This window comes from Xenia sp. Carnegie-2017, unplaced genomic scaffold (genome assembly GCF_021976095.1).
Source record: "Xenia sp. Carnegie-2017 unplaced genomic scaffold, XeniaSp_v1 HiC_scaffold_24, whole genome shotgun sequence".
In the NCBI taxonomy this organism is placed as follows: Eukaryota; Metazoa; Cnidaria; class Anthozoa; order Malacalcyonacea; family Xeniidae; genus Xenia; species Xenia sp. Carnegie-2017.
The window spans coordinates 4,075,367-4,090,500 of record NW_025813487.1 but is presented as its reverse complement, the minus strand read 5'-3'; the positions used below and the strand labels follow the sequence as shown (position 1 = coordinate 4,090,500).

The 15,134-nt window shown below is 35.6% G+C and overlaps 3 protein-coding genes across 4 annotated transcripts; 2 read left to right on the top strand and 1 right to left on the bottom strand.

Annotated features, from left to right (window-relative positions):
• Positions 1 to 1,984: 1,984 nt before the first annotated feature.
• Positions 1,985 to 6,820, bottom strand: LOC124451593. 2 transcript variants are annotated; one of them, XM_047002211.1, is made up of 3 exons: positions 6,728 to 6,820; positions 3,984 to 5,341; positions 1,985 to 3,527 (listed from the first exon to the last, which is right to left on the bottom strand). In XM_047002211.1, exons 1-3 carry the CDS (start codon positions 6,808 to 6,810, stop codon positions 2,917 to 2,919), a joined length of 2,052 nt encoding a protein of 683 aa, XP_046858167.1. In that variant the 5' UTR covers positions 6,811 to 6,820; the 3' UTR covers positions 1,985 to 2,916. The 2 variants fall into 2 exon arrangements, with proteins under 2 accessions (XP_046858167.1, XP_046858168.1); XM_047002212.1 differs by lacking the exon at positions 6,728 to 6,820 and adding an exon at positions 5,838 to 5,981.
• Positions 6,821 to 8,909: 2,089 nt separating this feature from the next.
• LOC124451881 (UDP-N-acetylenolpyruvoylglucosamine reductase-like) lies at positions 8,910 to 10,896 on the top strand. The gene is made up of 2 exons (XM_047002473.1): positions 8,910 to 9,287; positions 9,593 to 10,896. The coding sequence occupies exon 2, from the start codon at positions 9,593 to 9,595 to the stop codon at positions 10,625 to 10,627; it is 1,035 nt and encodes a 344-aa protein (XP_046858429.1). The 5' UTR covers positions 8,910 to 9,287; the 3' UTR covers positions 10,628 to 10,896.
• A 406-nt stretch (positions 10,897 to 11,302) lies between these two features.
• Positions 11,303 to 15,003, top strand: LOC124451880. The gene is made up of 3 exons (XM_047002472.1): positions 11,303 to 11,411; positions 11,923 to 13,271; positions 14,326 to 15,003. The coding sequence occupies exons 2-3, from the start codon at positions 11,924 to 11,926 to the stop codon at positions 14,937 to 14,939; spliced, it is 1,962 nt and encodes a 653-aa protein (XP_046858428.1). The 5' UTR covers positions 11,303 to 11,411; position 11,923; the 3' UTR covers positions 14,940 to 15,003.
• The last annotated feature ends 131 nt before the right edge of the window (positions 15,004 to 15,134 follow it).

The window sequence follows — 15,134 nt, the reverse complement described above, 5'->3', positions numbered from 1 at the left end:
TTTTTTAACTTTTAAATACCCGAGAAAGGTACAACAGAAGCACTAACCATTTACCTTTTAAAGTTCTATTATCTGAACAAATTTAAATTTTTTAGCACTAGCAATACAAAGAAGAAAGCATTTGAATAAGCAATTTTTGATTGAATTTCAATTAGGGAGTTTAGGTTTTGCGATTATTATGGGATATTTAAAGATAAAATAAGGCTTTATTTAGCCCATACTGAAATTCAATGGTAAAACTTGTTAAAACACACCAACATATTAATGTACGTAAAAATAATAAAAGTAGAAATAAGAAAAATAAGCCAGATGTTTTTTGCTATGTTTGTGGTGAATACACACTTGCACCAAATCGCAATACTGTCACCACCTTTATCAAGCGCGTTTACTATGCATATTTTGGCATGAAGCTCGGCGATCAAGACAAAAGTTGGGCACCTCACATGGTTTGCAAAAGATGGCACGCAAAAGTCCATGAACTTTGGCATCCCCATGATTTGGCGAGAGCCTTAAATCATGCAACCGATTGCTACTTTTGTGCTATCAATGTCATGGGAATTAACAGAAAAAATCGCACAACACTGGAGTATCCCAATCTACCGTCAGCTATGCGCCCTACTCCTTATAGTGAAGAAATTCCCGTACTTGTATTTGAAGATACAAGTATTGAAGAAAGCAGTAGTAGCCAGGATGAAACTCAAAGCATTGCCACTACCGTTGATGCATCCTTTCCACATGACTAAATTGTTTTCCCGATGGCAAAATTGTTTCCCAAAACGAACTAAACGATCTTGTTCGCGATTTAAATTTGCCAAAAGACTCTGCCGAACTTCTTGCATCTCGTTTAAAGGACAAGAACATGCTAAATGGTAAAGTTAAGGTAAGTTTCTTCCGTACCAGGCACCAGGAATTTTTAAGATATTTTGCTCAAGAAAAAGAATTAGTCTATCGCAATGACATAGTAGAGCTACTGAAACATCTCGGCGTACCTGAATACAAATCAGAGGACTGGCGACTTTTTATCGACAGCAGCAAAAGGTCCTTGAAATGTGTGTTGTTACACAATGGAAATCAATTTGCATCTGTGCCATTGGCAGATTCGACAACATTAAAAGAACAGCATGAAGCAATTAAGTACGTCCTAGAAAAAATTTCTTATGACCAACATAAATGGCTGATTTGCGTTGACTTTAAAATGGTCAACTTCTTGCTTGGTCAACAGTCTGGATTTGCCAAATACCCATACTTTTATGCCTCTGGGATAGTAGGGATCGTACTCATCATTACGTGAAAAAAGAATGGCCAGTACGTGAAGAGCTTGCAAGTTGTAGAGCAAAAAATGTGATAAACAAGCCTCTAGTTGACAGGGGACGTATTTTATTTCCTCCACTGCACATAAAGTTCGGTTTGATAAGGCAATTCACTAAAACTTTGGATAAAGATGGACGGTGTTTTCAGTTTCGTTGTAAAACCTTCCCCAATTTGTCAACTGAAAAATTAAAAGCTGGTATTGATCCCGAAAATCTTGGCTCTTTAAGCGATGAGCAAGGAGAACGCTTTCACCATGACTTAAGAGAAAGGTGGGACATGGTGATGATGGCAGACTACTGTTGGAATTTAAAAAGAGATGTGCAAGCACCAAAACATTCGCGACAATCAAAAAAAACGAAAATTTAGACCGTAATAATGCAAACATTAAGTTTTCATTTTTAGTTACATGTACTGTACATGAAGTGTACATGATTCTTTCTTGGAATACTGCAATTTTATCATAAAAACTGACATTTTGTTTTGAAACATCTTGAAAACATGTACATCTTGAAAACATTGTTTTAAAAAAATATAACTAAAGTCGCATAATTTTAAATTCAAATTTGCAAAAAAATTTGACCTCCGAGAGCAAAATGAATGTTATTTCTAGATTTAGCATAGCAAAAATATAGTAAATCTGTCAAAAAATATCAGACACCTTTTAAAAAGTTTCTTTTTGTTGACCAGTGTAATTATAAGTTGTTGCTATAAGACAAATTGAATAAATATAATTCAAAGTCTTTGTTGTCATAGTAAACATAAGCATTCTTAAAAGTAAAGTTATCTATATCGGTTCAGTTAATAATAAACTTTGAGATCAGAGCCATTAATAGAACTTTAATTGGGAAGGGGGGGAGGGTGTGTATTGATATATTCAGGTGTAACTGACTTATTTCTTTAGAATAGTCCGTTGCCTGTGTAATAAAAATGTCCTTAGAAATAAAGTTTCGTAGCCACCATCGCGGTGCTAAATTTTATGAACGGTAATATGACTTTGCTCAAAATAACAGCGGTATGTGAAGTACTTCATGTAAAAGATGGTCGCCTAAACAGCAAAATGGGAACGATCTTCATCGTCAAAATTCTAAAAAACTACGGGTTTTGTTGAGTGGGAACAAAGAAATTCGAATTCAGCATGTCAAAAACTATAGAATGCCGTTCATAAAATTTAGCATCCTGATGGTGGCTACGAAAGTAAATGTTTTGAGGCAATAGGCAACGGACTAGAAATCCTACATATTATAAAGGCACAACTAACTATATGAATACACCCCCCTTCCAATTAACGTTCTAGTTACGCTCCTGTTTAAAATCTGTCTTGACTGTACTGTCTAACCTTGTCTCGCTATCTATCGCGTTAGAAAAGCATCGACACGCGGCCTAAATGTTAAAATCATACACTCTTAAAAAAGTGCATATTGCTTTGTTTTTATTCTTTGCGTTCTTTGTGATTCTTGAATTTCAAACGATTGCAATTTTACGAAATCTTTGTTGACTTTCAACTGCCGCCATTTCTATTTTTGAATTGAAAAGAAGTTTATTGTTTGGCCTTCAATGCTTTTCTGCCAATCAGGATACAGTATTTTCAGTGTAATAACAGCTTTTCTAACTTTCATGGCATAAAACACAAAATCTACTCAATAAATATTCGCATATTGTCCCATTCTTAATTATTTCCCCCCCTTTGATGCCATAGTCACCCGTCATTTTAGAATACAAATGCACAGCGTAAGCGTCGTCCTCCAATATCTTCATCTTTGCGTTGTAAATTGCTCCGAAAGTCACTTCAAAGCATTCTTTTGCAATCGTTCCATAAAAAAACATATAAAACACGTTGCTGTTTACTAATATGACGTCATTGCTACGGTTTGCTGCTGACCATTGTTGATAAACGCGGCTCAACAATAAAGGACCGTTTTCTGCCCAGGCCTGGGAATAGTGTCGCGAAAATTGCTCAATGCACATCTGTAGAAAGGGATGATATGGTTTGTCGAATTTCAAAATTGCTCCATTCAGAGTATCTGAGCTTTCCCAGCCAATAACATTTGAGGGTAGGTCGTGCCAGTCTTTCACTATTATGACGTCAGTATCGATATAAATGCCGCCGTATTTATATAACAGAAGTAATCGGATTAGGTCCGTTTCATGGCTATACCAATTTTGTCCTTCCATGGCGTAAGGTAGCTCGTCTCGTATGAATTCTACGGCTGACGTTCCTATGAACAAAATTCGAGACATTACGAAGATCAATTTATAATGGCACACTCGCTATTCAAAAATATCATGTTAATAACAAGTTGACTAAGCATTTTTGCGAGTAATGTTTGTAGTGAAACACCTTAATCATGTTTTTTATTTCTCCTTGTTTCGCTTCGACGTTTGATGTTCGTGGCAGTTAGGAAGACAGTGAGTGGAAGGTTTACAGATACTGTTTTATATGATATGCTTATTAAATTGAGTCACGTTGTTGTGATGTACTCAGGTATAGTAACAGGATAATGATTGTCTCCAATGTTCTACCAACTAAACTAAAAGATCAACTGTGAACTATGGTAATATTTCCAAACGCAGTTCTAGTTTCTTCCATATGTTAACAAGATATGAAAGAAAATCCTAAGTCTCTTTAACAAAATACCACACATAAACCTTGGACAGTGATTGATGTATCTTACCTTGTGCCAGATCTGATAGTTTGTAACGTTGTACGTATGCATCATAGCCTTTCTTTCTCAAGACATCAAGCATGGACAAATGCAGGGTATTACTATAGATAATCATGGTCGCGTTGGGATGATGATAAAACACAGACTCCACACAGCGCCAATGACGCCAATTGAACTCTCCTGGCACTTTTGACTTGCCGCCTCTTTCGTCCATTACTTTAATAAAATTTTGTGGGGAAGTTGTGAATATTGCATGAAAGGTAAGCTTTCCATTTCGTTGGTCAAGATGTCGAAAATTGTTCGCGGGCAGTAATCCACTAAAGTAACTTTGAGGATATAGTTTTGTTGCATCAATGTTCACTTTCCATGTCCCATTCCAAACAGTGTAAAAACCGAAGACGACATTAAGGAGAACAGAATATTTCACTACATGTTTTCGTATCTCGTTCGCTTTCGAGTTGCCTTCCCATTTCATGAAAAATATACTAACACCAACAAGAAACAGCGGAATTGTTATAATTGAAAATAGAAAGCAACGATCTGATGGATTAAACGTTATTATTACAACAAAATATCTTATGAGCGACCCAAGAAATGATTGAAACAAAGGTGAAAATTTCTCCAGAAAAAACAGCGAAATTGAGTTGTTAAAAAGGTGAAACGATGTTTCTTTGAGAACCATTTCTAGTTTTAACGAAGGAAAAGTCCAAGTATAAGCTAACTTTACTAGAACAAGTGGTAAGGTAATTAAAAAAGATATAAAGGAAACCAAAAAGCATTTTTGTACAAATTGTTCTTTGCCATCGCTGAGTGCTTTAAAGTAGATATTCCTTAAAGGTCGCGTAATTAGTGGAATAATTCCTAGAATGATGGATGAGTTGGTGAATGAAAGATTGTCACAGCGCATGCGCCGTATGGCATGTAAAAAAGGAGAAAGACTGAGAAGAGTTAGGCTAAAAAGGATGGCTTTAGTGTTCTTCATTTGGTTGTCAAGAAAAAAGACTAAGATGTACACCATGATGGGCTCAAAACAGGAGAAAATATTTTGAATGCTCACACTGTGAATAAAAATAGCTGCATTTGAGCAGATTGTTCCCGCCAGATGGGACAAAGTTACCATCATCAACATTTTACCATCAAATGAAAATATCTGTAAGGATTTACCACTAAGTTTAAAAGCGATTCCTGAGATGAAGGCTTCCAGAAGACTTTGAAGCATCGACATTTCAAAGAACCATAGATCATACTTGTACATCAATCCCCAAGATAGAGTTCCAGGTTTCTGATCAGCATGAATATAGTGATGACCAAAACAGAACAGACACCAAAGAAGGAAGAGGAACATTAAACCAGAAACAGCAGTCATCCTAAAGAAGTTCATGGCATGCTGTTTTAATATACAAAGGTAGGTTACCAACTTATATACATAGCTCATTTTCATGGGTCTATTGAAAGGGGTAGGAGGGGTGGGGGCAGAGCCTCCTTGATACCCCTCCTTGATAAATTCAATCAAAGGTTTGGTCATGGTAATGGAATTATATTAGAAAATCCCACGGCGGTGGTGACAATTATCTGAACCCCCGGCAAACTTGTTACAATTTGGCAATACAATTACTCAAATGAATTACGTTTTTGTTTGCAACGAAATACTCTCATAATTTTTTTAAAGATTAATGACGGTTGAAATACTTTAATTATGCCTACTGTCAGTCTGAGTGATTTCAAATGTCGACAAAAGGATTATGAGCTGAACTAATCGCGATGATCGAGGCCTTAGAAATACTGTGTACTCGTGTGATGAAATGCTGTCGCTATGCACTGCCTTTAAGGCTCCAACAAATTTAATACGAAAGCAGAACTCACCTTTTATAGTAATATTTTAGAAACGTTCTCGTTCATCATGCTATATGTGATATGTTGTTTGAAATCGATCAAATTTATACACCATTGTCCGGTAGAATCTCGTGTTATGTAAACCGTGGGCTGTCTTGAATTTATTCATAAGGTTGTGCAATTAATGCAATATCGTAAAACTCGATGAAGCATTAAGTTAATTTTCATAGCCATTGCGTGAAAACATTTGGTAAAAGGTTTTAATTATAACATCTTCAAATCGCCAGAAATACGAACAAACCATTGCTTGTGCGTTTTCGGAAATATTTATGATGTTACTACAGACTGAGTAGGAAGAAAACATGTGTGTTGTCTGTAGCAGTGCTTTTACCTTCGGTAATTACATAACTAGGAAAGAATTAAGGCATTCGTTGTAATAATCTCGCTTATTTTGTTTCATGCAATTCATACAACTTAGGTAGGTTACCAACTTATATAAAATTCTACATCAAGTAACTCTATTGTAATACAATACAACGCATAGTATTATTATAATCTCCATGGTCTTCTATATTGAATTATTACTTCCGGCAAAGTGTACTACAGTAGAACCTGTATTAAGCGGTATCCCTTGGGTCTTTCTCGTGTGACCGTTTCATACAGGTTTATGCTTAATACAGGTCTTTAGGAAGACCTGTATAACTTATAAATTTCGTGCGTATATCCTTTTCTTGGAGATAGGTTTTCTTGTCAATGGCTGAAGGCAGAAGCGGTCCAGGCTGGTGCAACCGAAGCGAGTGCATCAGTCATAGAATTAAATAGATAACATTTCCGCCACATTATAACTTACAATCAATACAAGCAAAATACAAGAAATATATCAGATTGGAAAGTTGATAGTTTCTAAATGCTTTAAATACCTTAACGCTGACAAAATATTGACAACAGATGTACATTGATGATTGAGAAATATTGTTTTAAAGCCTTCGTCGATTGTTTGCATGTGAGTATCATTTTGATCATAGCCGCATTACTAAAAAATGCGTCGCTAAATATGGCGTTTTTATGTGTCGAAATTTTTAGCAAAAATTTGTTTCATCATCCAGCTACACTGAGCTAAATTTGTATTACGACGTCACGGTGGCAAGATAATGCATCACTACGTCACGATGGGGAACAGTTGGTGCAACAGTTTTTGGCAGCACCGCACATCAGCAAATGTGAAGCACAGTGGCATACTCCTTGCTGAGTGTTGGGCGAATACCATCTCGTCTTCGTTGAGCCAAATCATAACTGATATGCAAGTGCGTCCATGTTCTTGCAAATTAGGCTTTCAATTAAGAAATATTATTATTCACTATGTGAGCATTCTCGGCCGTGATTGGTCAACTACCTGCAGATAATTCTCGATATCTGTAGGTTATGACGTCATAATCTACAGGTAATAGTTTCTACAAATATGGCCGCCATTAAAAGCCGGTTTTGAAAACAAATCAAACAACAGCGATGTTTGCCACAGTTTCTAAAAACGATGTGAAAGCTTTTGAAGCAAAAGGATGCGAAAACACTAAAAGAGCGGCGAAGCTTAATTTACAAAATATTTAAACGAGACGAACTTGAATAAACCGTGTGACAAAAACAGATTAGCAAAGGTTTGAAAAATGTTTTATATTGATATGTTTAGTTAATTCTTCAGTGAATAATAAAACAATTATTGAATTCGTGTTTCATATGATATCAAGAATTATTCAGACCTCGATCAATGTTAACAGCAAAACATAAAAAACATCTTTTATTTCTTTTATTAAATAAAATAATGCGAAAAAGACAAACATTTTAATTTTTCCTCCAAAAACGTATTCATGATCGATTATCAAATTCTCTTTGACTGGTTGATTGTTTTGATTGGTTGAGCTCTGATGTCTTTGGCACAGGCTAATGCAAACACAGCTCTAGACCAATCAGCGCACGCGTTTCATTGTGTTTATTTTATAATGTACTTTGTTGTACTCTGCCTAAGTTGTTAACAACATATCTGTTGTTTTAGAGACAATACACCAGCCTTTGTTGAGTCAGTCTGCAAATAAGACAGCTATAAGTCTTTGTCACGTGTTTCTCTGTCGAGACGCCCCATATACGTTAGCTAATGGATTGACTTTTGGGGTGATGAATCGATCGCACTTAACCGGTGTTATTAAGTATTAAGTTAAGACTTTCATCTCCCAGATTAGTCAACCAACGAGAATTTATAATTTTCCCCAGTAGTTTTTTCATCGTCATTCATAACCTATTTAATTTTCACCTGCAGAAAATCTTCGTGTTGATCGATATGTTCAAAGACGTTCCCTTCATAATCATTGTTGCCGTTATTTGTGGGGCCTTTCTTGTAGTCGCTACTTACAACATTTTGCCGTTTACTCGTCTGCTGGTTCAACAGTTGATCGGCATCTAATCCTTGACTACAATCTTGAGTGATCAAATCATCATCGTCCGCCGATAGTTGTCTTTTTCTGGCAGGTTCTGCCGTGAACATGTTGGTGATAAATGAACAACAGAGAACAAGAATAGTCTTTGCACTATCTAAAATATATAAGAAATAAGATAACGTGTGTCAGTGTAGGTAATGATGAATGAACAACAAAGAACGAGAACAGTCTTAACACTATCTAAAATATATAAGAAATAAGATAACGTGTGTCAGTGTAGGTAGTGATGAATGAACAACAGAGAACGAGAACAGTCTTAACACTATCTAAAATATATAAGAAATAAGATAACGTGTGTCAGTGTAGGTAGTGATGAATGAACAACAGAGAACAAGAACAGTCTTAACACTATCTAAAATATATAAGAAATAAGATAACGTGTGTCAGTGTAGGTAGTGATGAATGAACAACAGAGAACAAGAACAGTCTTTACACTATCTAAAATATATAAGAAATAAGATAACGTTTGTCAGTGTAGGTAGTGATGAATGAACAACAAAGAACAACAATAGTCTTAACACTATGTAAAATATATAAGAAATATGATAACGTGTGTCAGTGTAGGTAGTGATGAATGAACAACAGAGAACTGGAAGTGTTTGCAGTAAGTCTATTATATTGATATTATTATAATTGATGTGAAGGAGGCGTCTATTAGAGACTGGGCGTTTATGAGAGAGAGGCGTCTAAAATGCAAACTCGCGCACACGAGAAACGAAATGTTGTTTTCATCAGGAGGCTGTTATTGAATCAGTTATTTACAAAAATTTGAAACCAAATGTTATGTGCCACAGGAAATAATCCAGATTATCCTGATTTTCTAGCACCAAGAAAGGAGTTGCTATTTAGCTACTTCACAGCAACACTCGTACTGTAAATTTCCTGGAAAAATATGTAAATTGCACTGAAGTGTTCCTCAAGGTAATTAAGCGTTTTAACCGCTGCATTTTACGGCGAGGGACGCTGATTAAAGTTAATACAGTAACTATCGATTGTAAGTGTCTTTTCTTTCTAATTAGACTAGAATTTAGAACAATTATTCAGAGAATCCGAAATATTTAATTCAGTATTAATTTTTGTATCTTTAGGTTTACAAATTCATGTAGCGATCATGAGTCAGCATGATGCCATATCTTCACACTTATTATTTCAGTAATTATGCAATACTCGGTACTTTAAAATTTCTTTCGAAAACCTGAATGCCTTTTGTGCGGAAGTATTTGCTGTATTTGGTACAGGAGTTCATACATGCACTACATTTATAAAATTATCGAATAATTGAATTTTCGTTAACTTTAGATGCCGGTGACAGGAACAAAAATATACTCGAATGTTTCTCTCAAAGATTTTAACACCTTTGGCGTTGAAGTATTCGCCAAGTTTTATACAGAAGTCACTTCCACGCAAATGGTCGTGGAACTTTGTAAACAAGCCATGTTCGTAGATCAAGAGGTTCTTCTACTGGGTGGGGGAAGTAATATTTTACTTACTCAAGATTTCTCCGGTTTGGTTGTGAGAAATTGTATTCTCGGAAGAGAGATTGTCGCCGAAACTCCCGAGTCGATCGACATAAAAATCGGAGCCGGTGAATTATGGCAGGAAATTGTGGAATATGCAATTGACGAAGGTTTTGGTGGATTAGAAAATTTATCCCTGATTCCTGGAACTGTTGGGGCAGCCCCTGTACAGAATATTGGTGCCTATGGGGTAGAAATCAAAGACATTTTTGTCAAGCTTGAAGCAGTAAACCGAAAAACTGGCAAGGTGCATATATTTGACAATGAAGCCTTTCAATTTGGTTATAGAAGCAGCATTTTTACGACATCACTTGTGGACAAATATGTCATTACTTGGGTGACACTCAAACTTTCTAAAAAACCAATACTGAACGTTTCCCATGGGCAAATAACCGATCTGCTTGCTAAAAAAAGACTTATAAATCCCACTATCAGAGATATCAGTGAGATTGTTATTGAAATCAGACAGTCAAAGTTACCAGATCCTAATGAAATAGGCAATGCAGGTAGCTTTTTCAAAAACCCAATAATCCCTTTAAATCATTATGATAAATTGAAAATTGAATGGACTAAACTTCCCGGATCCAATACCAAAGATGGTGAATCGATCAAAGTTCCGGCTGCCTGGTTGATAGAAAAGTGTGGATTTAAAGGCAAAAGATATGGAAATGTCGGTGTTTACAGCAAGCATGCTCTTGTCCTGGTCAACTATGGTGGTGGTACAGGTATGGAAATCCAAAATCTTGCCAACAATATCCAAAAGACTGTTGAAAAAACATTTGGTATCAAATTAGAGCCAGAAGTGAACATTATTTAAACAGCTATAACATCACAGAGTTTGTTGAAAGCTTTACTGCACCCCCACTGCACCCTCCATTTTTAAACTATGCTTGTCCCTGATTTTCTCCTTAAAAATGGGATGCTGAAGTACACCCAATAAAATGTTTTTTATGAAAAAAGTGTAGGGAAGGGCTGCATGCTCATTCCCCGACTCCATGGTTTAGGCCTGTGTTTAATTGTATTTGTATGTTTGAAGGATTTCTTACTACCAATCCTAATAAATTTCATTTTTATTGATCCAATAAATTTGATCACTTTTGCCTTTGCTCGACAGCAACTCTTAATATTGTCAATCTTTATTAACCACTACTAATTCGTTGTATGAATTGCATGAAACAAAATGAGCGAGATTATTACAACGAATGCCTTAATTCTTTCCTCGTTATGTAATTACCTAAGGTAAAGGCACTGCTGGAGACAACACAGATGTTTTCTTTGCACTCAGTCGGTAGTAACATCATAAATATTTCCGATAACGCACAAGCAATGGTTTGTTCGTATTTCTGGCGAACTGAAGATGTTATAATTAAAACCTTTTACCAAATGTTTTCACGCAATGGCTATGAAAATTAACTTAATGCTTCATCGAGTTTTACGATATTGCATTAATTGCACAAACTTATGAATAAATTCAAGACAGCCCACGGTTTACATAGCACGGCACTTCTACCGGACAATGGTGTATAAATTTGATTGATTTCAAACAACATATCACATATAGCATGATGAACGAGAACGTTTCTAAAATATTACTATAAAAGGTGAGTTCTGCTTTCGTATTAAATTTGTTGGAGCCTTGAAGGCAGTGCATAGCGACAGCATTTCATCACACGAGTACACAGTATTTCTACGGCCTCGATCATCGCGATTAGTTCAGCTCATAATCCTGTTGTCGACATTTGAAATCACTCAGACTGACAGTGGACATAATTAAAGTATTTCAACCGTCATTAATCTTTAAAAAAATTATGAGAGTATTTCGTTGCAAACAAAAGCTTAATTCATTTGCGTAATTGTATTGCCAAATTGTAACAAGTTGGCCGGTGGGGAGGGGGGGTTTCACATAATTGTCACCACCGCCGCGGGATTTTCTAATATAATTCTATTACCATGACCAAACCTTAGATAGACTTTATCAAGGAGGGGTATCAAGAAGGCTGTGCCCCCACCCCTCCTACCCCTTTCAATGGACCCATGAAAATGAGCTATGTATATAGGTTGGTAACCTACCTTTGTATATTAAAACACCATGCCATGAATGAACTTCTTTAGGATGACTGCTGTTTCTGGTTTAATGTTCCTCTTCCTTCTCTGGTGTCTGTTCTGTTTTGGTCATCACTATATTCATGCTGATCAGAAACCTCGGACTGTCTCCTTGGGAATATTTTACAAGTATCTATGGTTCTTTGAAATGTCGATGCTTCAAAGTCTCCTGGAAGCCTTCATCTCAGGAATCGCTTTGAAACTTAGTGGTAAATCCTTACAGATATTTTCATTTGATGGTAAAATTTTAATAATGGTAACTTTGTTCCATCTGGCGGGAACAATCTGCTCAAATGCAGCTATTTTTATTCACAGTGTGAGCATTCAAAATATTTTCGCCTGTTTTGAGCCTATCATGGTGTACATCTTAGTCTTTTTTCTTGACAACCAAGTGAAGAACACTAAAGCACTCCTTTTTAGCTTAACTCTTCTCAGTCTTTCTCCTTTTTTACTTGCCATGCGCAGTGACAATCTTTCATTCACCAAACCATCCATCATTCTAGGAATTATTTCACTAATTACGCGACCTTTAAGGAATATCTACTTTAAAGCACTCAGCGATGGCGAAGAACAATTTGTACAAAAATGCTTTTTGGTTTCCTGTATATCTTTTTTAATTACCTTACCACTTGTTCTAGTAAAGTTAGCTTATACTTGGATTTTTCCTTCATTAAAACTAGAAATGGTTCTCCGAGAAACATCGTTTCACTTTTTTAACAATTCAATTTCGTTGTTTTTTCTGGAGAAATTTTCACCTTTGTTTCAATCATTTCTTGGGTCGCTCATAAGATATTTTGTTGTAATGATAACGTTTAATCTGTCAGATCGTTGCTTTCTTTTTTCAATTATAACAATTCCGCTTTTTCTTATTGGTGTTAGTATATTTTTCATGAAATGGAACGAAAACTCGAAAAAGAACGAGATTCAAAAATATTTAGTAAAATACTCTGTTCTCGTTAATGTCTTCTTCGGTGCTTACATCATTTTGGATGGAAAATGGAGGATTTTTACAAACAAAACAGAAAAACTATATCCTCAAACTCAATTTACTAACTTACTTCTCGGAAACAATTCTCGACATCTTCACCAACGAAATGGAAAGCTTACCTTTCATGCAATATTCACAACTTCCTCGCAAAGTTTTATTAAAGTAATGGACGAAAGAGGCGGCAAGTCAAAAGTGCAAGGAGAGTTCAATTGGCGTCATTGGCGTTGTGTGGAGTCTGTGTTTTATCATCATCCCAACGCGACCATGATTATCCATAGTAATACCCTGCATTTGTCCATACTTGATGTCTTGAGAAAGAAAGGCTATGATGCACACGTACAACGTTACAAACTATCAGAACTGGCACAAGGTAAGATACATCAATCAATGTCCAAGGTTTATGTTTGGTATTTTGTTAAAGAGACTAAGGATTTTCTTTCATATCTTGTTAACATATGGAAGAAACTAGAACTGCGTTTTGAAATGTCATCATAGTTCACAGTTGATCTTTTAGTTCAGTTGGTAGAACATTGAAGACAATGATTATCTTCTTACTATACCTGAGTACATCACAACAACGTGATGTTATTATCTATGATATTAAGATATGAAAGAAACTAGAACTGTGTTTTAAAATATCATCATAGTTCACAGTTGATCTTTTAGTTCAGTTGGTAGAACATTTAAGACAATGATTATCTTGTTACAATATCTGAGTACATTACAACAACGTGATGTTATTATGTATGATAATAAGATATGAAAGAAACTAGAACTGTGTTTTAAAATATCATCATAGTTCACAGATGATCTTGTAGTTTAGTTGGTAGGACATTGAAGACAATGATTATCTTGTTACAATATCTGAGTACATTACAACAACGTGATGTTATTATCTATGATATTAAGATATGAAAGAAACTAGAACTGTGTTTTAAAATATCATCATACTCCACAGATGATCTTGTAGTTTAGTTGGTAGGACATTGAAGACAATGATTATCTTGTTACTATACCTGAGTACATCACAACAACATGATGTTATTATCTATGATATTAAGATAAGAAAGAAACTAGAACTGTGTTTTAAAATATCATCATAGTCCACAGATGATCTTGTAGTTTAGTTGGTAGAGCATTGAAGACAATGATTATCTTGTTAAAATACCTGAGTACATCACAACAACGTGACTCAATTTAAGAAGCATATGATATAAAATAGTATCTGTAAATTTCTGCTCACTGTCTTCCTAACTGCCACGAACATCAAACGTCGAAGGAGAAATGAAAAACATGATTAAGGTGTTTCACTACAAACATTACTCGCAAAAAAGCTTCGTCAACTTATTATTAACATGATATTTTTGAAAAGCGAGTGTGACATTATAAATTGATCTTCTTAAAGTCTCGAATTTTGTTCATAGGAACGTCAGCCGTAGAATTCATACGAGATGAGCTACCTTACGCCATGGAAGGACAAAATTGGTATAGCCATGAAACGGACCTAATCCGATTGCTTCTGTTATATAAATACGGCGGGATTTATATCGATACTGACGTCATAATAGTGAGAGACTGGCACGACCTACCCTCAAATGTTATTGGCTGGGAAAGCTCAAAGAATCTGAATGGAGCGATTTTGAAATTCGACAAACCATATCATCCCTTTCTACAGATGTGCATTGAGCAATTTTCGCGACACTATTCCCAGGCCTGGGCAGAAAACGGTCCTTTGCTGTTGAGCCGCCTTTATCGAAGATGGTCAGCAGTAAACCGTAACAATGACGTGATGTTAGTAAACAGCAACGTGTTTTATATGTTTTTTTATGGAACGATTGCAAAAGAATGCTTTGAACTGACTCGTGGGACTGTTTATAATGCAAAAATGGAGATATTGGTGAAGAATGCATATGCAGTGCATTTGTATTCTAAAATGACGGGTGCCTTTGGCATCAAAGGGGGGAAAAAAATTAAGAGTGGGACAATATGTGAATATTTATTAAGTAGATTTTGTGTTTTATGCCATGAGAGTTACTGATAGAGAAGATGAAATGATACTTTGATGTATAATAACATAATATTACATTTTTTGTCAATCAAGAGCGGCTGGCCTGGCCCTTCCTTGAAACATAAACAAAAGCACAAGCATAAGGATAAATAAGCGTAAGAAGATTTTTGATAATCTTGAGCTTATGCTCATGTAGCACTTGTATTCCTCCATAATCTTACTACA

Coding starts and splice junctions, on each gene's coding strand:
- LOC124451593 (XM_047002211.1), bottom strand. CDS start 6,810: ATGCAAACAATCGACGAAGGCTTTAAAACAATATTTCTCAATCATCAA. Junction 5,342..6,727: donor AATATTTTGTCAGCGTTAAG/GTATTTAAAGCA, acceptor GAACTTCTTTAG/GATGACTGCTGTTTCTGGTT. Junction 3,528..3,983: donor ACTATCAGATCTGGCACAAG/GTAAGATACATC, acceptor TTTTGTTCATAG/GAACGTCAGCCGTAGAATTC.
- LOC124451881 (XM_047002473.1), top strand. CDS start 9,593: ATGCCGGTGACAGGAACAAAAATATACTCGAATGTTTCTCTCAAAGAT.
- LOC124451880 (XM_047002472.1), top strand. CDS start 11,924: ATGACTGCTGTTTCTGGTTTAATGTTCCTCTTCCTTCTCTGGTGTCTG. Junction 13,272..14,325: donor ACTATCAGAACTGGCACAAG/GTAAGATACATC, acceptor TTTTGTTCATAG/GAACGTCAGCCGTAGAATTC.